This window comes from Miniopterus schreibersii (assembly GCF_964146895.1).
Source record: "Miniopterus schreibersii genome assembly, chromosome: X".
Classification (NCBI taxonomy): domain Eukaryota; kingdom Metazoa; phylum Chordata; class Mammalia; order Chiroptera; family Miniopteridae; genus Miniopterus; species Miniopterus schreibersii.
In genome coordinates, this window is record NC_138104.1 from 10,426,557 (window position 1) to 10,452,663 (window position 26,107).

General features: G+C 34.6%; 1 protein-coding gene across 4 annotated transcripts in view; it reads left to right on the forward strand.

Moving 5' to 3' along the window:
- ZNF280C (zinc finger protein 280C) overlaps positions 1-26,107 on the forward strand; it is a 49,485-nt gene that overhangs the window by 10,770 nt on the left and 12,608 nt on the right. For 2 of the 4 annotated variants that reach the window (XM_081126158.1, XM_081126157.1), the window contains 11 exons: positions 1,787-1,933; positions 5,106-5,171; positions 5,272-5,405; positions 10,442-10,556; positions 13,562-13,729; positions 13,876-13,979; positions 17,224-17,444; positions 20,012-20,169; positions 20,831-20,931; positions 21,703-21,849; positions 25,586-25,717. In XM_081126158.1, the coding sequence (XP_080982284.1) occupies positions 1,798-1,933; positions 5,106-5,171; positions 5,272-5,405; positions 10,442-10,556; positions 13,562-13,729; positions 13,876-13,979; positions 17,224-17,444; positions 20,012-20,169; positions 20,831-20,931; positions 21,703-21,849; positions 25,586-25,717 (1,482 nt within the window). In that variant the 5' untranslated portion in view covers positions 1,787-1,797. The remainder of the gene's footprint in view (positions 1-1,786; positions 1,934-5,105; positions 5,172-5,271; positions 5,406-10,441; positions 10,557-13,561; positions 13,730-13,875; positions 13,980-17,223; positions 17,445-20,011; positions 20,170-20,830; positions 20,932-21,702; positions 21,850-25,585; positions 25,718-26,107) is intronic. The other 2 variants (XM_081126160.1, XM_081126159.1) reach the window with 2 other exon arrangements.

The window sequence follows — 26,107 nt, forward strand, 5'->3', positions numbered from 1 at the left end:
CCTGACCAGGGCTCTTCCTTCTTAAGTGTCATATTTTGGTGGATTCTTTCTAAAAAAGAACGGATGAATGGGAGGTAAATTTTGTCTGATGTTAATGTAATGGTCTTTATTCTTTTTTTTTTTATATGTCTTTGTTGATTTCAGAGAGAGGAAGGAAGAGGGAGAGAGAGAAGCATCAGTGATGAGAGAGTCATTGATCGGCTGCCTCCTGCACGCCCCCTGCTGGGGATCGGGCCCGCAACCCACCCATGTGCCCTGATTGGGAATCGAACCGTGATCTCCTGGATCCTAGGTCGATGCTCAGCTGCTGAGCCACACCCGCTGGGCTCTGGCATTTATTCTTGATGAAAGAATTATGTACCTTATGCTTAACAAAAATCTTCGCTGGGTATACAATCCTAAATTGAAATTTATTTTTACTAAGACTTGTGTAAGCAGTATTATAACTTCTCTCTCTCAACTGTTACGCTCTCAGATGTTACAAAATTCTTATCTACAGCATTCTGAAATTCCACAATATGTCCCTCTACTGTAGACTTCTTTTCTTAATTATTGTTGTGCTGGTAAGCCCTTTCTATCTGGAGATTTATATCCTTAAGAACTGGGAATTTTTCTTGTATTTTTTCCTTTGATTGCATCCTCTCTCCTTTTCCTTTATTCTTTTTCTGGAAGTTTTATTAGGTGAGTTGTAACTTTGAAATTGATTTTCCAACAATCTTGTCTTCTCTGTTTAGTATGTATATGTGCGCATGCACACACACATACACATACATACAGGGTGAGCAAATAGGTTTACAGTTGTGAGTACACCAGAGTTTATTCTTGTATTATTATTTATTTATTATGTTATTTTCCTGTACAAACAACTGTAAACCTACTTTTGCTCACCCCTGTATATATATTTTAGTTCCACTTATGGGACATTTACTCAATTTTGGCATTGGATTTTTTACTGAATTTTGGCTATATTATTATAATCTTTTTGTTTTCTGAATGTTACTTTTTATAGGTTTCATATCTTCGCTCTCTCAAAATATTAATTATATTCTCTCTAATATTTTCTCCTGCCCTCTATATTCTTTGTTTCCTCTAAGATATTTGTTTTGTTTTATTGCTTTTGTCTTTCACATTGGAAGCTTCAGTCATATTTCTGATGCTCATTAGTTGTGCTTCCATATTTAAGAATGAGGCACCAGAATGATAATGAGGAGCTGTGTGTGCTTGGTCAGCACTTGGAGCTTAGTGGTATTCACAATATGTTCTTCACTTAGTTTCTTCATGTGAGAAATGCCTAGATCTGTCCTGAGATGGAATGAGCCTCACTCAGTGTTCCCTATTTTCGTCATAGCACCACATTCCTGCTTTGCCCTGTGCCTGGTATCCCTCAACCTGGTTTAGTTTTTCTCTTATGTCTCCCACCTGTTGCCTCTTAGTCTTAGTTTATCTCCCTTTTGTTAATGTAGAGGTTTGTGGGGATTTATTTCAGTAATAGGTACAGTCCTTTTCATCGATAGAATTGCATTCTAATTATAAAACTAAAGCTCAGCCTGATTGGATTTGGTTGTTCCTAAAATTTATTGGCCCCTGTAAGTAACTATTGCCATCCATCATTATCTAGCTACTTAATTTTACTAGTTCAGATAATAGAGGTAGAATTTTGAGTTTCTTAATTTTGCTACCATTTATTGACTACAAATATCAATCCAGTAAAGTACATGTTAAATATCATACTATGTGTTACAAAAAGTATTTTAAAAATAAGATCTTCTCTCCTTTTGAAAATCAGATAATTCAAAAATGGCAGAGCTCTTTATGGAATGCGAAGAAGAAGAACTGGAGCCATGGCAGAAGAAAGTAGAAGAAAATCAGGATGAGGATGATGACGAGCTGATCTTCGTTGGAGAGATATCAAGTTCAAAACCAGCCATTTCAAGTAAGCATTTGCTTTCAGTCAAGTTTTATAAGATGTTTCTGATGGAAAAACCTGTGTGTCGTCTTATATGTCCTTGTTCTGTAAGGTGAGGAGCATAGAGGTTATTAAGAATTTGTGAGAATCATGGACATTTACGCCATGGAACACTGTGCAGCTGTAAAAACGAAGGATCCCTTACGCTTTAGACAGCATGGAGGGACCTGGAGAGTATTATGCTGAGCTAAGTAAGCCAGGCAGAGAAAGACAAGTATCACATGATCTCACTCATATGTGAAATCTAATGAATAAAATAAACCAATGTACAAAATAGAGCCAGAGACATGACACACAGAACAGACTGAGGGATCTCAGAGGATAGGCAGGGGTGGGTGGGGAGAGATTAACCTAAGAACTTATATGCATATATGCATAACCTACGGACACAGACAATAGTGTGGTGAAGGCCTGGGGGGAGGGGTGCAGGGGAGAGAGGATCAGTGGGGAAAAAGGCAGGGGAACATTTATAATACTTTCAAAAATTAAGATAAATTTAAAAAAAAAAGAATTTGTGAGAATCAGAGGGAGAATGCAGTTGGGACTTTCACCTGACGGCATTGTAGGCCTTCTGAAATTGGAAATCATAATTTTTAGTGGAACAAAGTAGTCTATTTACCTGTTCATTTGTTAATTTTCTTTTTCTCCCTAAGCCCAAATGTACCTAGAAAAGGAAGTGTTCGGAATGCTTTGCTTAAAATACCAGAATACTAAATAAGTTTATGTTAGTGTCTGAGGGGGTTCTGACATCACAGTGTCATCTTGATTCCTGGCTACAAAATGGACAGACACGCCATGATTATACAGACTCTGGTCTCTGTACCAGCATGGGCTGTAGCTTCTGACCACAGCCACCTTCTAGCAACTGCCGATTACATTCATGAAGGAGAGCATGGTCTTCAGCCCATGTATTTGGACGGTACAGGCAGTCAGCACACTTAATCCTCGTGGCTTTCTAGCAGAGCATGACCAGTACCTTTGTGGATCATTAGATTTCATTCACAGTAATTAGACTTATCATTGTTATAATGTTAAAGTGAAGATATTGGTGATATTTCTTTAAATGTCCAACAAAAACTGTGTAACGTGCAGAAGAACAACATACTGAATATCAAGGGAGAAAGAGGAAACAGACTTTTTCCCATTACAGTTACTTTTTTAAGCCAGGAGAATTTACAAAAGAATGTGGCCAACATACTAGTGTTTTCTTACTTACCATGGCAGTGCATAATAGTATGGTTGAGAGACAAGTTTTTATTTTTCTAGAAGCCTAGTTCTTGATTCTCTTGACTCTAAACTTGAAATAGTACTTCTATTCAGTTTCATCAGAGGTAGAATAATTTATTTTAATTTAATTCTCAAAATCATTTCTTGTGGCAAATTGAAAGGTACCAGTAGTTCAGTGGTTAGAGCGGGTTCAATTCCTGGTCAAGGGGACATACCTGGGTTGCAGGTTTGCTCCCTGACCCCTGTAGGAACATGCTCAGGAGGCAGCCAGTCAATGTGTGTCTCTCATATCAATGTCTCCCTCTCTTTCCTCCCCCCCACCCCCCCGGCCCTCTCTCCCTCCCTTCTGCTCTCTCTAAAAATCAACGGGAAAAACATCCTCGGTGAGGATTAACAACAAAAAAATTAAACTAGGCCTGTTAGCATGTTTGTTTATGAAAATGGAACAGAATATTATATTCTCTTATTGTTTCCTAATCACTGTGATTATTAATTTTTTTTAATGTTTTATTTATTGATTTCAGAGAGAGGAAGGAAGAGGGAGAGAGAGAGAAACATCAATGATGAGAGAGTCATTGATGAGCTGCCTCCTGCACACCCCCTGCTGGGGATCCAGCCTGCATCTCAGGCATGTTCCCTGACTGGGAATCAAACCACCATCTCCTGGATCCTAGGTGGATATTCCACCACTGAGCCACACTGGCTGGGCACTGTGATTATTTTTATACTGAAATATTACCATATTTCAAAATTACTCAAATTATCTTATTGAAGGCATAACAGTTCAAGTTGGATTTATATCAATTGTTAGTGACTGTTAACAGTACTTAACTAGAATAAACCGTATTAGTTTTAAGTGATTCTATCAAAAAGAAAGTTGACGCCAATGAAATTTCTAAATTTAGCTCAATTTAAATGATTTTATTGATTTTTTTATGTGTGAGCCATAAAATGTATTTAGCATAGGGAACATGAGCTAAATAGAACCACCATGGGGGAGGAGTTAAAAACTTTTTATTTGATAGACTACTGTCACCAAAAAGTACTATAGGAACAACTCTTTAATGGTCTTTAATAGCTTTTTAAATAGCATGAATTTCTGAGTGAAAACAATATCAAGTAGATTTTTTCTCCTAGATGACTTCTGTAGTGCTTAGTCATAGAACACTGCATTTCTGTTAACATAAAACAACCCAATTTTTGTGTGACCCTTTGCTTTATAAATTATTTTATGAGCTCTGGTTCTTTTCTACTAGGAGGAAACACAGGAAATTTTTTGAGGTTTTATGGGATTTTTTTCATTTAATCAAAAGTGTATATATTTTTCAAATTCACTATTATTTTGTTAGTTTCAGGTAGATGCATAGTGGTTAGAGAATCATATACTTTATAAAGTGTTCTCCCAATATTTCCATTACCCACCTCACACCATACATAGTTATTAGAATGTTTTCGCCCTGGCTGGGTGGCTCAGGTGGTTGGAGCATCATCCCATACACCAAAGAAGTTGCAAGTTTGATTCCCAGTCAGGTCACATAGCAAAGTTATGGGTTTAATCCCCAGTTGGGACCCATATCAGAGGCATCTGATCAATGTTTCTGTCTCACATTGATGTTTCTCTCTCTTTCTCTCTCTCTCCCTCTCTCTTTAAAAATCAGTTAAAAAATACATCCTCGGGTGAGGATTTAAAAAGAAAAAGAATACTATTGGCTATATTCCCTACGCTGTACTTTACATCCCCATGACTACTTTTTAACTGTCAATCTGTACTTCTCAATCCCTTTACCTCTTTCACCCAGTCCTCCAGCCCTCCTCCCCTCTGACAACCACTAATCCATTCTCCGTGTCTCTGGGTCCATTTTAATTGTTTGTTTGTTTGTTTGTTTGTTTAAAATAACTGTAATTTTTATAGATATTTTGAACAGAGGTAACTCCAGCTCATCTTCAAAGGGAATAAAGAGTGAGCTACTCAGTCAAGGTATAGTATTACTGTACTATATTAATTTTAAAGTGAAATATTTTGACAAAATTGGTTGTAGAGAAAAATATTTAATGTGTTGTGTAATTTTAAAATGCAGGTGTTGCTGATGCGTTCACACCTACAAGTCAGCACTATGAAGACCCAACATCAAATCCAGTGGCCACCTTGCCTAGATATCATCCTCACTCTAAACCTTCACATGGCTCTGGTCTTCAGAACGTGTCTAAGCCTGTAAGTGTTTCTAAAACTGCACCGTTAGCTCAGGGACACATTGGATACTAATTCCCAGTTAGAATCGTGGGCTATCATAGCTAGTCACCATTTTGGTAGAAGCGTAATCACTATTAGAAAATATCACCATCTTTATGATAGCTCAAACAATACTCTAAATAGTAACTGTAGGAACTAACAATCCACCCTGTTAATAAACCAGGGAATTATATTTAGCTTAATTTAAATAGGTATAATATTGAAAACTGTGCTATCTAAAAAGTGTGATTTAGCAGTGAATATTGCATAATGGCAAAATTCTTAAGATGGTACCTTAAACCAGGTGTTCTTAATTGGAAGATTGTCCTAAAGTCATTGTTGCTGTTTATTCTGAAAACATATCTTCATGGTTTAGTTTTTAAATTTTTAACAGAAATAATAGATAATGGTAATACTTAATATTTGTTAATCTGTTAATATTGATCTTTGTTCTAAATGCTACATATAAATTAATCTCATTTAATTCTTATGACTTCTCTTTTTTATTTTTTATTGAATTTATTGGGGTGACAATGGTTAATATGAACGTACAGGTTTCAGGTGTGGGTTTCTATGTTACAAAATCTGTATGTTGCTCTGTGTGCCCACCACCCAAAGTCATATCTTCTTCTGTCACTATATATAAAGACCCCTTTACCCCCCACCCCCTTCCCTCTGGCAACCACCACACTGCTGTTTGTGTCCACGAGTTTTGGTTTTATATCCCACATGTGAGTGAAATCATCTTATGACTTCTCTATGAAGTAGGCACAGTAGTTATCCCCATTTTATAGTTGAGGAAACTGAGGATCAGAAACACTAGATAATTCACTCAAGGCCACACAGCTGGTAAATGATGGGCTGAGATTTCAATCCAGGTTGACCCAGAGTTTTTAAACTATGCACATACACATCTATCCATACATTTAGGTATATACTTTTAAAAATAGAAGCATTGCCTTAGGGCAACAGTATAAACCACAAACTATTGAGATTCCCTGAGACTCTTTCAGGGTTCTGTGAGGTTAAAACTGTTGTCATAGTATTTGTTCTTTTCACTTGTCAACATTTGCACTGGTGATGCAAAAGCAGTGGAGGGTAAAACTGCTGCTACCTTAATATGAATCAAGGCCATGGAACCAAACTATACTAATAGTTTTTGTATTTGGTGACTGACATGCACCCACAGTAGAAAATTTTCTTTTAAGAATATGTTTCATTTAAGAATATCCTTGAAGAAGCAATAAATTTTTACTAATTTTATTATCTCTCAACCTTTGAATACACTTCTTTTTTTCTTTTTAAATATTCTGTGTGATGAAATGGGTGGGGTGCAAAAAGCATTTCTGTATCTGCAGTATAAGGTTTTCTTGAGAAAAAGCACTTGTGTGATTTAACTGCAAGCTGAACTGGCCGTCTTTTTTTTTTTTTTTAATGGAGTGCTAGCTATTTTTACTTGAAGGAATGACTTATAAAGCACCATGTATGAATTATTTATTGCTGTATAATAATAGTACCACAAACTTAGAAGCTTAAAGCAATATACACTTATCTCATGGTTTATGTGAGTCAGGAGTCTGAGCATGGCTTAACTGGGTCCTCTGCTTCACCATCTCATGAGGCTGCAATCATGGTGTTTGCCAGAGCTGCAGTATCATTTAAGACTGCTTCCAAGCTCACTTGCTTGTTGGCTGTATCCAATTCTTTGTGGGTTGTCAGACTGAGAGCGTCAGTTTCTTGCTTCTTGTCAGCCAGAAACTGCCCTCAGTTCCTTGCTATATAGGCTTTCCTATCATGACTAGTTTCTTCCTCAAAACCAGCAAGGAAAAGAGAGTCCTCGGCAAGATGGACTTTGTAACAGTCATGTACATCTCGTCACTTTTGCCATAGTCTATTGGTTAGATGCAATCACGGGTCCTACACATACTCAAGTGGAGATTGCACAGGGTGTAAATATCAGTAGGGAGTCATGGGGGCCACTTTCAGGGACTGTCTGCCAACACAGGTTTTCGGTCCTCAACAATGTACCAAGTGTGCCTTTCACAGAAAAACACTGATAGTATTCTTGCCAATTATAAATTCTGAACATTGAAGCAAAAATTAGAATTTTGGATAACTTGCATCTGCATTCTGTAACACTTAACCAGTAATAATACACACCGTGGGCCAGTAGTTAAAGAAACCTGAATTGAAAATGAGAGGCTTGAGTGCCGGTTTAGTCTTTGATCCTAACTAGACCATTGTCACAACCCCTCTTGGCCTCACTTTCTAAAATCAGAATCTTTACCCAGACTACCGACTCTCAAACTTGGATCCTCTAAGCATCCATGGGCTGTTTTTTAAAAAAATACTTAATAGTTGTTACCTGAAGATGGCAGGCTACTAGAAATGCAAAAAATAATTTTATTTTAGCTGGAATCTTATTAGCTTAGTGGTTTTCTCATACTATCCTAAGTTGTTTCGCACTTGGGGTGGGGGGAGAGGATGCATCATTATTTAAATGCAGATAATTGAAAATTATTCCTACATTGGACCCAGAAAGAAAAAAATAACAAAGGGTAGGGGGATGGTATCTTTCATGTTAGAAAAGTTAGAAACTAGAGCTCATTCAGACTCAGAATTTTTGTTTCTGTGGGCATGGTTGTTTAATCAAAGCTCCTCAGTCAGGTCCCCAGTCCTGCTTTTAGAAAATAGAGCTTTTGCTAGGCTGGTGTGGCTCAGCAGTTGAGCATCAACCTATGATCCAGGAGATCACAGTTCAATTCCTGGTCAGGGCACTTGCCGGGGTTGTGGGCTGCATCCTGTGGAGGCCGTGCAGGAGGCAGCCGATCAGTGACTCATCATTGATGTTTCTCTCTCTTCCTCTCTCTGAAATCAATGAAGATTTTTTTTTAAAAACAAAATAGAGCTTTTTAAAAAACAGATTTTCATCAGTTGGTGTGAGGTGAGGTGAGGCCTGGGTATGATACTTTTTTAAAAAAAACCTCTAGGTGACTCTAATCTGCAGCCAGGGTTGAGGACTCATATATATTCTTGAATGAATTGAGAATCTTATGTAAGGGTATTTTCTCTGAAATTTTAAAACTTTTTCATTTGCTTTAGCCCAACACCTTTTGAGCAAGCAGGGAGATACTTCTTATCCTTTTTTTTTTTTTTTAAATATATCTTTATTGATTTCAGAGAGAGGAAAGGAGAGGGAGAAAGAGAGACAGAAACATCAATGATGAGAGAGTCATTGACTGGCTGCAGCCCACAACCCGGGCCTGTGCCCTGACCGGGAATCGAACCCTGATCGCCTGGATCCTAGGTCGACGCTTAACCACTGAGCCACGCCCTGCTGGGCCTTCTTATCCTTTTTAAAGTCAGTGTGATAGAGCTATAAGGGCACAGGCTTTGTGATCAGGACAACCTAGGTTCTATTTCCAGGTTTATCATCAAGAAAAAGCTGAGCTGTACTGGGAATTTTACTTAACCATACTTAAGTTTACCTATTTATAAAATTTATAATATTAGGTCTTTATTAGTACTGTTATGACAACTACTTGATAGAATACATGTACTGTGAAAGAGGCAAGTACATTTTAAATAGACAGTTGCCCTAGCCGGTTTGCTCAGTGTTTAGAGAGGCTGCCCATGGACTGAAGGGTCCCAGGTTTGATTCTGGCTAAGGGCACATACCTCAGTTGCAGGTTCGACCCCCAGCTCTGGTTGGGATGCTTGCAGGAGGCAACCAGTCGATGTGTCTCTCTCACATCAATGTTTTTCTCATTCTCTCTCTCTCTCCCTCCTCTACTCTCTCTGAAAAGCAATGGAAAAAAAAATATCCTCAGGTAGGATTAAAAAAATAAGTAAATAGACAATAATTAGTGGCTCTTATTTCAGTTGGAAAGTTGAATAACTTGAACCTTAGAAGTGACTTGCCCAAGGTTTCATAGTTAAATAAATGGAAAGGTCTTCTAAATCCCAGTAATTCCCACTTGGAGAATTATTTTAACATGTTATTTGTTGAATAATGTGTCTGCTCTCTGAAATGGTGGTACTTATTTGGCCAGAGTTATGACCTAGCAAAGGGTTTAAAGTATTAGCTTTATTTGGAGGAACTTCTGTTGAACTATTTTGGACATCACTAGTGAATATGTTCCATTTTTTAAGGGCAAATATTGGGGGAAAATATCTACCTTGCAGTAAGATTGTGCTTGGTTACATGTAAGTCATAAAGCCATTATTGATTTTATATAATATACATTAAGGCTCAAATACAGAAATCTGCCTGCTATGCCTCAAATTCTAGGAATGTAATGGGTCACTTCAATATCTGTCTCCATAACTTCTTAAGAAATCCATTTTAAAGGTAATATATATGGGAGGTAAAAAAGAAACAGAAGAAAATGCAAACTGTATTTTGCTGTTGTTTCTGCAAATGGTTATTGTGGTATATAGAATATATTATCAATCAGGATTATATTTTATACATAGATATCTGTTCTTTTATCACCGAAATTTATATTGGAAACATTTTTCTTTGTCATTAACTATTTCTCAAAAACATGATGTTGCATGATATTCTGTCATTTAATTTGTTTAACCATTCCTTCATTTTTGGACATACAGGTTTTCATTTTTTGCTATAAGAAATAATTTTCCATTAAATATTTTCATTTCCTTATATATTGTTGGAAGCAGAATATTTCAAATAATTGGATCAAGGATATGAACTTTTTAAAGCCCTTGCAGAAAAGTTTACCAAAACATAACCTTTACTTTGCCAATAATATGATTGCTTTAATTTCAACTTTTTATTTCAAACTAACTTTAGATTTCCAGAAAAATTATAATAATCCAGAGTTACCATATACTCCTTACCCAGTAGATGCTAATTTGGCAGACAGTAATAATTACCTTTGTGTTTTATAACTTATTAGTAATTGAATCATTAAGATTATCTTTATAGTAGTGACATACAGTTAAAATTACCTTTATACAAGTTTATGAAACAAAATAATTACAACTTTTTACAGGCATTTACGAGGAATTCATCACAAGTTGAATCGGATGATTCTTCAGATTTACTCTTTGACCTGACCCAAGACACAATACCACCATCCCAAGATGAATCAACAGTTTGTATAGAAGGTTTGGTTTAGCACTTTTTATAAATACAATAAAAAGAGAACTGATGAATGTACATATGGAATGAATTTCTATTTTGAAGCCATGCCTTCATATTAAGTTTTTCATGTATTGTAAGATGGAAGCTAGTAGTTTCTGATTGCTTTTCTTGGGTGATTTTATGTAAAATTCTATTTAATAATAGAATATTTTATTTCTATTAAGTTGACTAACATGCATTCTTTCAGCTCATTCTCACTTGGAACCAGTCATAAGCTGAAAAAATCTTAATTCATGTGAGTCAGGGAAGTCCCTTGGTGCCCTAATTACTATGGTGGTTGGGTTTTTTTAAGTATTATTTGGTAGGTCATTAATATGAGAAAAATTCCATGTTTGTAGTTGATTTCTTCATAGACTAGTTAGTGCCTTTCTATCCAAATAAATGATGTGGATGTGATAGTTAAGTATTATTATAGAGTAGTATTATAAAATGACAGTACTAAAGGAACATTGATTTGCACATAGTAAGTACTCAGTAAATATCCATTGAAGGAATAATGAAAACTTCCCATTGAAGAAGAATTACCATTCTTTGATTGTATACCATAACAAAGTTCTTCATTACTGTTAAATAGTATGCCTTGAAGGGATTTTGTTGAGTTGAAAATTCCTTATAATCAAAGCAATTACTATTTCTATATTAGCAAATTTGATATGTTTCACTAAATGGAAAGAGGTACACAGGAATTTTTTTGCATGTTTAAATTGTTTACTTAATAAATTAGTATGCATTTACCAAACCAAGATAGTAGGAAATTTATAGTACTATGCATACAAAAAAATATTTTCCCATTCTGAAAATACTTGCCTTGATAGTCACCTATCTAGGTGTCACTTATATAGTTAGAATAGGCAAGATCCAAAGTAAATAAGGAGAAAAAGTACTTGTCTGAAATCTGACTTTATAAAGTACATAGTCTTTTATTCATAGAAAAAGCTTGAATTCTTGAGCTTCTAGGGAGTAAAGACAGTGACTCCTCTCTCTCTATAAGTTACTCTTTCTATGTAAGTTGTACTATGAGGATTGGAACATTGCCCTAATGGTAAATAGGGTTATAGTTGACTAGGAAGATGTAGGTTTCAGCCTCTATCCTAAAGATTTTTGTGGCCTTTATAACTAACCTCTTTCCAACTATTTTTCTCATACTATAAAAATAGATGCTGCCCAGCCAGCCTGGCTCAGTGGTTGAGCGTTGACTTATGAACCAGGAGGTTACGGTTCGATTCCCAGTCAGGGCACATGCCCAGGTTGCAAGCTCAATCCCCAGTCAGGGGTGTGCAGGAGGCAGCCGATCAATGACTCTCTCATCATTGATGTTTCTCTCTCCCTCTCCTTTCCTCTATATGAAATCAATAAAAACGTTTAAAATATTAAATATTAAAAATATTAAATATTTAAAAATAAATATGCTTTTATTTTTTGTACATAATGCATTCATTCTTCAGACCTGAAATCAGTCATTTGTAGATACAATTTTAATTCTTGCTCTACTTATCTCAAAGCTTTTTTGAGGCTCAAGTGAGATAAGTGAGAATCAAGAAATACATTAAAGTCTCAAAGGACTTGACAATAAACAGTTGTTAACATGATAATTATGAATGCTTATATGTGCTATGTGTTCAGAAGAATGATTAATGGACTTCTGTCTAGAATGATTATGGAAGGTTCTTGGAGAAGGTTGGATTTGAACTTGATTTTGCAGAATGAGGGTAGTGAGGCAACAGATATAAATAAGTCAGAGTCAGAATTTAAAACTATGGTGCTCAGAGTGATTTTTATTTAACTTGATTTACTCATACTTTAAAAAATTATATATAAAAGTCTATTTTTACTATACAGCCTGCTAGTTACCTAGTCCAAAATACCAGCACTCATTGGTGGTTCAAGTAACCTAAGCATCTGAGAAGAATGTTAGCGTGCTTACACAAAAATTAGTCCCAAGTGCCTGCAGTATACCTGTCAGTAGTCATGTGCTTGAAGATGGAAAAAATCATTTCTATGTTATCTCAAAGAATGAAACAGATTTGACAGAGGAGCCCACTAATGTAATACTGTTATTTTTCTGGCCTATGTCTATCCTACTGCTTCTCCTATTAGTGTACAATTGGGAACATTAAAATATGAAAAGTTTTAGAATTTTTATTACAAAGTACAATTGTGTGTTATTTTCAAAAGGACTTTTACTGGATCTGGTTATAGCCTAAATAACCCACCTCTCTTGCAGATGCTGTGAAGTACATAATCCTTCAGCCTGTATGGTGATGGTTTTCAAACCCAAAACTTTTTAGCAATGAAACCTCTATTTAAACAAAATTTTATTTAAAGGTCTAATTTTTTTTAAAAAGGTAAAAGGGGAGCTTCTTTATCTAACATGCCCAGTGTATTCCCTAAGACAGAACCATTAGACTCAGGAGAGTAAACAGATTTAAACTACATATCAGGTTGTTAAATGGAAAAAGAACCAACTTGAGTTTTCCATTAGACATCTTAACTTTTTTAAGTATCTTAAAGGGTTTCTCTAATTTTTAAAATAGAAATTGTCTTTGTTTACAAGCTCGAATGTATTGACGCATCTAAAAATAAATTCATGTTTGGAACTAAGCTTAGAGTATTCTCTGAGGTTTAATTTTTTTTCTGGGAGTTGTATTGGTCTGACTTTTTTCATGCTACTTACTTATATATTTCTTTATAAGTAGCATCTTTAGCATTTTTTACATTAAAGTTTATTTCATGAGTTTAAATATGTGTACTCCATAGTAGCTGTTTGTGCAATTTCTTCTACCTATTATATAAATTTTGATCATTCTTTATTGTCATTTGTATGATATGGTGATTCAGTTGTATTACCTTCAGTTTAGCTCTGAAGTATTTTTACTTAGTTTTAAAGGTAAGACCATTTTAATAGCATTTGTGAGCAATGTTCTATACTAAAGCATTTACAATTTTTTTTCCACTATTTAAATTGTAGCTCTGGATGAAACTCTGCCTATAATGAAACGTTCTGCTATTATAACAAACAGAGTTAATCCAAAAAAGCCAAAGACCAGTGAAGATGTTTCTGAAATAGATTCTTGTACTTCGTTATCTTTAGACAGCTCTCCTTCAGTGACATCCTCCTCAGTTATGACATCAAAAGGTAAATATGAATATGGCATATAAAAAAGAAATTATACTTATATGTAAATTTTAGAAATTGTGATAAATTTTAGAACTATTATTACTGTTTGGTTAAGGTTTAAAAAAAGAAAAATTTGAGTCACAAAAATCCTTAATTTATTTTAGATACCTCATCAACTGAACATAAAACTGGAAGGCCTTTTCAAAGATCTTGTCCAAAGTGCAATGTTCAGTTCAATGTTTTGGATGCTTTGAAATATCACATGAAGGTAAAAACTTTTTTAAAATTTTATTTTTAGAAATATTCACAAATCTCTGAAAATTTTAAATATTGTTATATAGTAAATGCTAGTTTCTCCAGACACTTAGATAAGAAATCTCCTCATTGGTATTTTCATGTAACTTTAGTAAAAATTGATATTCATAATGATTATACAAGATTTTAAAATCCTTCTCAAGCATCAGATTTTAAAAATTAAGTTTAAATACACTACAGTATATGCATATTATATTTTAACTTTTAATGAAAATAATGTATTAATCAGAACATTTTATTAGGTGCTTAATCTTACATGTAATTTTAAAATTCCCCTTTTACCTTATTTTTTATCCATAGTGACATATGTTTGTCACATTACTCAATGAAAAATCTTACTCTTGCATTTTAATTTTCAACATTCAGACATAACCTCCTAATGGTAGATAATTTCATATTAAATGATAATTTTAACTCAATCTAGAATGTAGTTTGTGTAGTTATAAATTAATTCTAGCTTTATATTGGTGTAGAAAGCTCTCGAAGTTAAGTTTTAGTAATTTTCAAAGTACTGATGAAGTATGAAGTTTAGGTATAACTTCTCTTAAAAGATTTTAGTGGATATTACAGTGTTCTGTGTGTCTGTAGAAAGTCTGTATTCTTCTTGCATTCCCAATGTAAATGGCAGGAAGGGGGAAAGGAGGCAAGAAAAAAGACAACGTAGATTATGTGCAGGAGAGAAGGGATAACCCTAACCCTAACCTAGGGCAAGAGAAACAAAGGAAAAAATAAACAAATGGGACTACATCAAACTTAAGTCTCTTTAATAGCAAAGCCCAGGTTCTCACAAACACTTTTCTCCTCATTTTGAAAATTGTATGGGGTATTTTCTTGAGTGTTATTTGGAAACTTGAAATAAGGGGTAGTATTTGTTTTTAGGGTATGGAATTTGATAGTTATCAATCAGATCTAATGTACTGGTATGTTATTTAGGTTTCTGTATCTTCACTTATATTCGTCTACTTGTTCTGTCATCCTTTGAGGATCTCAAAGTCTCACATTATTGCCACTATTTTCTTTGGTATCTTCCAATTCTGTTTTATAGTTGTTGCCATTTAGGATATAGGAGAATCTCTCTCTTTTAACTTCATTATGAATGTACTCTTTAGCGTTTCTATAAACTGTCCCTTTTTTGGCCTCGATTCTGTTTTGTTTGATATCAGGCTCACAACTTTTGCTTTCTTATTATGTTCATTTGCCTGTTATATTCTTTCTTTTTATTTTCAACCCTTCAAAATCAGTTGTTTTTTGTTATGTTTCTTGCTTTCACCAGAGTTGTTTTTTCTTTTGTGATCCTACATGAAATTTCTTTTTCTGTAATAGTTGAGTTAAACATTTGTATTCATTGATAGGATAGATTTCATTGGTCTGACAGGTTTAATTGTTCATGATTCTGTCACAATTTTTCTTGTGCTTGCTTTATTTTTTAAAGACTTTCACTTCTCAATTGCATTGTGTGTATGTAGTTTGTCTTTTTAGAAAAGTTTATACTTTTGCTCTCCAGTTACCCTTAAAGAATTCTCCCTACAGAAATTCTACAACTGAAAATTGTGTAGAATAATTGAATTAGCCCTGGCCGGTGTGGCTCAGTTGGTTGAGCATCGTCCCATGCACAGAAAGCTTGCCAGTTTGATTCCTAGTCAGAGGGTGTATGTGAGGCAGCTGATCAATGTTTCTCTTGCACGTAGATTTTTCTCTCTCTCTTCCCTCTCCCTCTCTCTAAAAAGCAATAAAAATATATTTAATAAATGAATTAGTTTTATCTCATTGGAAATAAAAAGCTCCTGTATGAAAGTATTACCCATTAGGGTCAGTTTATATGCAGTTTTGATTTTTTTTTAAATATGTTTTTATTGATTTCAGAGAGAGGAAGGGAGAGGGAGAAAGAGAGAGAAACATCAGTGATGAGAGAGAGTCATTGATCGGCTGCCTCCTGCACGCCCCCTGCTGGGGATCGAGCCCACAACCCGGCATGTGCCTTGACCTGGAATCCAACCTGGTGATCTCCTGGTTCATAGGTCTACACTCAACCACTGAGCCACCCCAGCCAGACCATGCAGTCTCAATGTTATTCGTGAGGTAGATTTCCAAGATATTTCAGCATTCTAGATAGAATGTGTTGAGGTTTTCAAGATGTAACTGATGCTTCTTTCTTTGCATCCCACACATTTTCTAGGCACCTTGAGTCTAGGGAATGGCATTTTATGTATGCTCAAAGTCCAGTTCCAACCAGGCTTTACTGAAATACTACTTTGTTAAACTATATTTTGACACAGATATGAAATGTCTGATTTTTGGCCAAGTAGCAAATTATTATTAGATATTTACATCAAAAAAGTTTAATTGCAAGGAAAAAGGTTGATATATAGCCATCCCTAATCTTAAGAGTCTCAATTTGTTTTTAAGTTATTTCTTTATTAAGATAAAATGTGTTTATTGTTTGAATTTTTTTTTAATATATCTATTGATTTCAGAGAGAGGAAGGGAGAGAGAGAGAGGTAGAAACATCAACAATGAGAGTTGTCTTCTCATTGATCGGCTGCCTCCTGCACACCCCGAACTGGGGATCGAGCCCGCAACCCAGGCATGTGCCCTAACTGGGAATTGAACCTCAATCTTCTGGATCCTAGGTCAATGCTCAACCACTGAGCCATGCCTGGCCAGGCTGTTGTTTGAATTTTTAGACTATATAAAGAAGCCTTAGAGCGTCGACCCGTGCACCAAAGGGTCACAGGTTCAATTCGCCAGTCAAGGGCACATACCTGGGTTGCAGGTTCCATCCCCGGTCCCAATCGGGGTAGTGTGCGGGAGGCAATCAATCCATGTGTTTCTCTCTCATCGATCTCTCTTTCTCTCTCCCTCCCTCCCTCCCTCCCTCTCTCTCTCTCTCTCTCTCTCTCTCTCTCTCTCTCTCTCCCCCTCTCCCTCTCTCTCCCTCCCTCCCCCCTCCCCCCCACTCTCCCTCCCTCCTTGCCACTCTATCTAAAATTCAAAGGGAAAAATATCCTCAGGTAAGAATTAACCAGAATTTTAAAAGTGAAGAAAGAAGCCAACATTTTGGTGAATATCTTTCCAGGTATAGAGCCAATCACAGTTTTACATGAGCTGGCCCTAGTTAATATAAACAGAATCATTTTTTTGTTACCTAATTATTTAAAGAGATATAGTAAGGCTTATATATATTTTTTCTCTTTCAGCGTTGTTGTCCAGATATGGTAAATAAATTTTTGGAAATGATTAAAGTAGAAATTTCAAGTACTGAAAATAAAAATAAGACTGGTGCAGAGAAAGAAAAAATGATCATGTTAGTTAGTGACTTTTACTACGGAAAACATGAAGGAGATGTTGACAATGAACAGAAGACTTACACAACTTTTAAATGCTTCAGTTGCTCAAAAGTTCTTAAAAATAATATTAGGTATGTAAATATCTCTGTTTCTGTTTGAAAATTGGGATGCTACAGATGTAACTATTGTATCTTTATTTTTCTGTGCCATCTTAGGTAAGCAATTTTCTCTTACCACCAAGAGCAAAGACAGATTATCATGTCGAAAAGCTTTTGTCCTTTCTTATTTTAGGAGTTTGACACTTGGGTCCACTTAGTTGTATTTCTTTCAGAGAACTTAAGGACAGAATTTATTTTAACCTAGGGAAAAATTGCTTCTTTTTTATATTTATCATTGAACTAGGAGTTTTCATGGGACATTATTATTTTTTAGCTGCTTTTGAATCTCACTTTTCCTATCGCAGGAAGAGCCACTTTATCCAGTTTGACCTCCTTCATGCTAGTCTTATTTAATGCTCTAGGTTTTCAATTCATATTTGTAACTTCTAGCACACTTGCCTTGCAGAGAAAGTGATCCTTTTTTTGGTGATCTTTAGAGGAGTACCAGTTCTTTGAAACATGTCTGTTTTGACTTTATAGTTTAGCACATTTTAAAAGCAGAGATTTAATTCTCAGTGGAATTTTGAGGGTTTATACATATATGATTTAAATGTTAGGAACTTGTACTTTGCAGTCTTTGAGTTATATGGTATATCACATATCTATCATCCTAAGTGAGACAGTAATAAGACATTGGTAGTTTTCATTGTTTATACCATATAGCATGACATTGTTTTTTCAATATTTTATTACAAAAAATTTTAAATATTCAGCAAAGTTGAAAATTTTTAGAGAGAACATCTATATATATTTGCCCACCTCATTTCTACCATTAACATGTTACTACACTTGTATTGCTACATATTTATGCTTTCATTCATAGACCCATCTGATTTTTTTATACTTTTCAGAGTAAATTGCAGACATCAGTGCATTTCCCTTATATGAGATACATATATGTGTATGTGTACATATACCTGTATTGTGACACACATATATATGTAAACTTTTAAAAATATTTACCCTTGATAACCATCATTTGTAACTAACAATCTTAGCATCCTATAGGTCATTTCTAAGCCCAGAATTTATTTTATTTTATGGCAAATTTTGAGGTTAGAAAGAAGTACATAGGAAAATACTGAAATACACTATAATATAAGCATAAACTAAATTATGAATACTCCATTTAGGATAGTGCGTTATGATTTTCAAAGATCTTTCAAATATTTTTCATATGAGTTTTCACACTTCTGTTCCTCCTCTTTATCAAGTCCTAACAGCCATCAATTGCTAATGGTCTCAGTAGCTTAACAGAAGAAAAATTATACTTTGAAATGTAACACTGAAACACTGTGACCTCCTTTCATTTTTTTTTTACCATTTTTACGTAAAATACATCAGAAAATATTAGAAATTTTGGTAAAATTCATAGGAAGTGCCTCACTGATTAAATTCCTTATTATACTTAAATGTTATGCATATGACATTACAAGTTCTTTTATTTTTAGCAAAAGACCATCTAGAAATTTTAAGCTAACCATATTTTATAATATCTAGGAGTTTTGTAGCATTTTTTACATATTAGTGAGTAAATGAAACCTGAACAGTAAATACTGTCATATGTGTTAAATAACATTTTACCTTAATAGTAAAATCTAGGATGGCAAATTGTTAGTTTTAGAGAATGGTAGAAGCTAATAGATTTCTATTCTCTGCCCTATCAACGTATTGTTGGATTTTTGTTCTACATTGAGTATAACCAGCGTGGGGCTATTTTATTATGAGAATAGCCGTCTTAGGGGCTTGAGTAGTGTGAGCTGCTGATGGGGGCAGTATAATAATTGAAAGATAGCTAGTTGATTAAGATATTATTTTATACAAATAGATTTTATCTTAACGTTACGAACTAAAAAAAGAACTGAAAGTTTATTGGCTCATGACCTTTATGTGTAAATAGGCAAGACTAGGATTTTTAAAATAGATTTGAATAGAGATGCTGTTAAAATGAGGGGGGAAAGACATTTCAAAGTATACTGTAAGCATCTCTAAAATGAATAGTGTTTTGGAAGTGTGAAAAGATAAATGGTAAAACTTTATTCCATGGTGATTGCTCTCTAGAAAAATACTGATTTTTCCTTTAAGCAGCTGAAGCCTATTTTAAATCTTTAAGGCCTTCGTAAAATTTCTCTCATGACTCTATAACTGCTTTTGATATTAGGGTTTCCTTTCCTTAAGTATTTTATTTTAAATATAAATAGTACTTCATATATGGAAAAGAAGCCAGCTGTTTTTCTTTATTAAAAAAAAAATTAATCTAAAATAATGATGAATAGTTATAGCAAATACGTGGTATTTTATATTAACTATTAATGGGTTTTTTTTAAACCAAAGAGATTATTTTATACAAATAGATTTACTGAACCACTTAATGAAAGTGATTACTTGAAGTGCACACTTTTCTAGAGGACTTTAAGGCTTAGAGGTATTATTCTGAGTAATACAACTGTCTTTTTAACATTTAGGTTCAGATACTTATTTGTGAGGGGGCGGTTTGGTCATAAATCTGAATATTTGCACCTTTTGACAATTATTTATAGGTTTATGAACCACATGAAACACCATTTGGAACTTGAGAAACAGAACAGTGAGAGCTGGGAAAGCCACACCACCTGCCAGCATTGTTACCGTCAGTATCCCACACCATTCCAGCTGCAGTGTCACATTGAGAGTACACACACACCTCATGAGTTTTCTAGTAAGTCACAATCTCACTGAGGTCCTGAACATCAATGATTTTGATCATCTAAACTATGAGGAATTCTGAAGAACCCTGACAGAAAAATAAGAATAAGAAATAGATTTTTTAGTTTGAGGGCAAAGTTGAAAAATAAATTTTAACTTGTAGAAACTTTTCAATAAAATTAATTAAGTTGAAGTCCTTATAAATAGGGCCTATCTCCTGATTGTGTATAAGGGGTGAGTTAGAAAACCAGAGTCCCTGGTTTGCAAATATGAAATCAATGGTCTTGATTTATACTCTAATAAGAAAAGTAACTGCTATGAAAGTTAAACTCACAGAGTGTGGAGTTAGACAGCTTGAATCCAAATTCTAGCTCTGCCTCAATACAACTGCGAGATCTCAAGCAAGTTAATTCAACTTTCTGTGCTTCAGGTTCCTCATCTGAAAAATGTGCATAAAACTAACAGTACCTCTCTCAATGATGGAATGGGAATTAATTAAGTAAGCTAATATAAGTAAAGTCCTTAGAACAGCATTAACAGAGTTAACAACTAGAATTGTTGAAACCACCATCACTATTACTATTATTGTTGTTGCTGCTGTTATAGATGTACAGAATGAGCCTTTTATTTATATACATCCTTAAAATGGTGTAATTGTTTTTTTCCAATTTCAGCGATATGTAAAATCTGTGAATTATCATTTGAAACAGAACATATTCTTTTACAACATATGAAGGACACTCATAAACCCGGTGAAATGCCATATATTTGCCAGGTACACACACGTTTTATTGTGTACTTAGGTATTCGTTTAATTATCATGTGTCACAAAATAGTATTGTGGGTTTTTTTAATGTTTCTAACCATTTAAATAAAACAAGTTAGTAAAATTGAAGACCCTCTTCAATCATGGAAACTCCCTTGGTTTAACTCACATATGTGTGGGTGGTGGGTTGGATTTGACCTGTGGGTCATAGTTTGCTGACCCCTGTACTAGAAAAACAAAATACCCTGCTGGAAAAAGACAAACATGTGGACTTTCTTACTAAGTAGGGACGAATATAGACTTGCCAAAGAAATTGTAAATGCTGTTAGTTATAGGGAACTCAACTAAATGCTTTGTGGCCACTATTTTTCCAGAATTTGAACTGGTTCCCAATAAGATAGCAAGATAAAGATAAATTGCCGCTGTCATATCCTGGATGCTATTTAAAATCCAAAGAAGAGAATATTCCCATCTTATATAGCAAAATTAACTTTATAGGACAAGAGGTGTCAGAGTTTGAAAATTCAAGTCAAGATGGGGGGTGGTAGATCTGAAAAGAAAGGAATTTAGTCATGTTTAGGAATATATCCTTAAACTTTGAATGATAACTTTTTCAAAGATTATCGTTATTTGCAGTAATAGGGTTTTGATTGTGTAGGCAGCAGAGCTGAAATAGTAGTACATAATGTTCCTCTGAACAAATGATTTATCATTGCTACTTTGATGTAATTGCATATCAGTTATAAATAATCAAGTTAAACTAAACCTTTATATTTATAGGTTTGCCAGTTTAGATCATCAACATTTTCTGACGTAGAAACTCATTTTAGAGCATCCCATGAAAACACAAAGAACTTGCTATGTCCATTTTGCCTCAAAGTTAGTAGAATGGCAACCCCCTACATGAATCATTACATGAAACATCAGGTAAGATTTAGCAGTTCTAATTTGTTTGTCTTAGCCATAAGGTATATATATGAAACTTAGATATGTTCTAGAAGGAAAGCAAAGTCCCAAATGACACAATTTATAATTTATGCTGAATTACTTTGGAATTGAAGTGGAATTGTGAAACTTTCACTTCTTTTACTTGTCTGCTTCCTGGTGATGATGAGGCTCATGAATAGCAAAAATTCTGAAACATAGGTACAGGTGGGAACCCTAGAGTGGAGGGGAAGAGGGAATATCAGTGGAATATTTAGGTTGGATATTTCGGGGCTCTTATGAGTATTGAGAATGGGAATGATTTTGAAGGTAGTTAATCAGGAGCAGGGAAAAGGTAAGTATGAACTGAGAGAGATGTGATTGAGGACTCATAATCTTTTTTACTTTTTCTCTTCAAACTTTATTTCCAATTTCTAACCCATTTTTTATTATGAGAAGACATGTGGTTCTCCTCAGTCACCTGGAACAGTCTTTTGTAACAGTCAGTGACAGAGGAAACAGCAATGAGACTCATTTCTAGATACGTGAACTATGCCAGAGAATTATATTTAGTTTATAGCTTGTTTCCTGGATGACTTGCCAACTCTGCTGTGTGATTTCTCAGATACCATTATTAGTGCTTTCATCTTGCCTTTGAAGCCTCATTTTATTCTTTCTTCTTTTTTTCCTGACACAATTTGACCATCCTTCATTTGGGCTGAAACTTTTTTTATTAAATTTATTGAGCTAACATTGGTTAATAAGATCATGTGGGTTTTAAGTGTACATTTCTATGATACATGATCTGAATATTGCATTGTGTGCCTACCACCCACAGTCAAATCATCTCCCATCACCGTATATTTGGCCCCCTTTGATGTAAACCTATTCTTGAGTGTTTGAAAGAGCAGTGGTACCTTTGCCAAAATCAGAAGAAGTCAGTGAATTCCCTGAATCTGATTATGTAATCAGGTTTTATCTCCTCATGATCAGCTCATTATATTTTCTTACAATTGATTGCATTGCCATGGCCAATTTATTTAGCGTCACTGCTAACATTGTTTTTAGTTCCAATCATTAGATAATCGTGAAATTAACTTGTAGTTCATCAGAAAAAAATCAGAAAAGTAGCATATCCACATACATTGAGGATCACTTAGGTTGTGACTGGGATGGTACCAACATGCTTATTTTTTTTTTTTCCTGGTGTGCCACCTCACCCTTAAGAACCTGTGGCAAAATCTTTCTGTTCTAAGGTTTCTCCACCAAGTTTCCAACAGATGTTAATAGATGTTCTGCTCTAAAACTGTTCCTAGAAAAAAGAAATTCAGTGAATGGTAGATTTAAAAAATTAAATTAATAGCTTTCTGTTTATTTTTTAAAATCTTTCAGAGCTTTTAATATGCTTAAAAAAACATCATAAATCTCTAAGCAAGGGATATTGTATGTATTGTTTGCAAAACTTATTTGACCGTTGAACCCTTTATTTGCTCAATACCTATTAACATTTCTTGAGGAACAGGATTTGGGAACCACTGGTCTTGGTGCTCTATATTTCATCTTTTGACCTTTGATTTTGAAAGAAAGTAGAAGATACAAAGCTCTGACTATTCCATTAGAAAGCTGTTAACATAATTCTTTTTCCCATGCTTTACTAAGCCCCAGGGTGAAATATAGATGTGGAGGGAGTAATAAATGCTTAGAAAGGTAAGAAAGAGAAAGCTGGGCCTGCCATGAGGACTGTGTCTCTTAAGTGGTTTACATAATCAGTGGCCACTCTTCATACCCTAAGTTGTATTTCTCAACTTGCCATGTGTGTAGGAAAGAGTTAACCCAGCAGGTCTGAGTTGCTCAAATCATGCACATTTTCAGAAGGGTCTACTTTCAAAATTGGCCTTGGCTAACTCCTAGAAACTTATTAACCTTTGTTATTAACTGACAAGTGTTTTACATGCTTGGAACCTTGAACCATGTTGTACCAGCTTACCTAGATCATTTGTGCAAAAAATATGATTATGGTGAACACTTGCTTTTCTTCTGGGAGAGAAGAGTGACCAACCAGCTTCTTTGTTCCCGAGCAGCTATAAGCATGGCGTTCTCATATGCTGAGATATTGGAAAGACTAGGAAAGGAACAGATTTTTTTTTGTAGGGTAAATTGGAAATTTAGAGTTCAGTTTTGTTTGTGTTAATTTGAAATGTCTATTAGATATCAAGTAATGATGAATAGTCAGTTGGATGCTATTTTAAATCATGAAACCAGATGAGGATAGGCATAGATATAGATAGAGAAAAAAGATTTCTGAGAACTATATTCTGGGAAACTTTCTGTCTTTCCTTTTATCTTGCTATCTGTTTTTTCAATATGTTTTTATTTACTTTGTGGGGGGGAGAGAATCATTGATGTGAGAGAGAAGCATGGATCGGCTGCCTCCTGCACAACCCCTACTGGGGATCCAGCCTGCAACCCAGGCATGTCCCCTCACCAGGAATTGAACCAGCAACCTTTTGGTGCATGGGACATTGCTCAGCCAACTGAGCCACATCAGCCAGGGCATATCTTGCTATCTGTTTTTTGACTGAGATTTTTTTTTTTTTTACCCTTTTTCCCTCTCTTGAGCACATGTAGGTGAATCGGTTTACATTGCCTGTACCTATAATATGATCCAATGCACCATACTTCTAAAACAGTCTTAAAATGAAACTAAAATAGTAATACAAACACATTATACTTATATGTTGCTTTGAAATTTGTAAAGAACTTTTATCAATGCCAGTTGTGCACCAGAAACTGTTAGGTACTTTCATATATGTTACCTCATTTGGTTTTCCTAAATGATTATTTGTGTTTTAAATGGAAGTAGTTGTGGGCCTAAAGAAGTACAACTTTAGAGAAAACATTCTTTTGTATCTGTATGTTGTTTTAAATTTACGTAGAAATAAAAATATAATTTTAATTAATGAAAGTATATACATAAAGATTGTTATTGATAATATATAATATATAGTAGAAAGAATACTGGCTATGAGCAAATGACTTACCTATCTCTTGGGTCCTATTTCCCATTGGTAAAATAATAATAGGACTGGGTTTGAGAAGGGACGCAGTCAAGAGGTTTAATCATTTCCTCTGTTGGACTTGCCACATTTCAAATGGTCAATAACCAGATGTGGCTAGTGGATACCATATTGGACAGTGCACCTGTAGAACATTATCATCAATCTAGAAAGTCCTATTGGGCAGCACTGCTTTATACAACCATTTATATAACAACATAACTTTTTTGTGGAGAGTCTGGTTAAATTTGTTTAGTGTTAGAAAGTTCAGTATATTTTACTAACTTGTGAAACAAATGGAAATAACAATAATTTTAAAAGAATTTGCTGTTTTCAAGAATAAAAATATAGTTTAGCTCATTTTCATATTATCGTGTGCTTGAAAAGTTTCTACTTCAAGTTTAAATTTAAAAAAACTTTCACCTTACAAATGGTATAGAACTTTGTCCTGTTGGAACCTAATTGATGTAATTTTCATGTTGGTTGCTTATATAGTAGCAAATACTTTTGAAACCCAAATAGTAATGCAAAAAGTGCTTTTAAAAAATGAAATGATATTTTGGTGTTATTTATGATGGAATATTGTAAAATACTGATTTTTTTATTTAGCTGTTCGAATTAAGAACAATTTCATGGAATTTGTGATAGTAGAAATCATTATTTCTAATGTTATTTGTAAACAGAAAAAAGGAGTTCATCGTTGTACAAAATGCAGGCTACAGTTTTTGACCAGCAAGGAGAAATTGGATCACAAGACCCAGCATCGGACATTTATAAAGCCCAAAGAGCTAGAAGGCTTGCCTCCTGGTTCAAAAGTGAGTTTTAAATATATTGTATTTTAACATTTTGTGTGATAATAGAAATAAACTCCTGCCAAGTTTTATCTATTGAATATAATAAAAATTGACTTCTGATTGTCATTAACATTTTAATTTTAGGTTTCATCTTATATTTGAAAAGAAAAACTTTTTTCATTCTTTTCTGCGTTGATATGTGCTGTATTGGAGTATATTCCTTTGTACTGAGTGCAAGTAGATTAACTGTAGTTTGAATCAGTGGGTTGTTTCAATATTCTGTAAGCTCTTTCTGAGCTACTCCAGTCGACAGCATATATGCCTGCTTCAGCCACTAGACTATAAGGTCAGGAATTATGTTTAATTTATCTTTGTGTCTGGCATTTGTCATAGTCCCTCAAGTGCCATAGT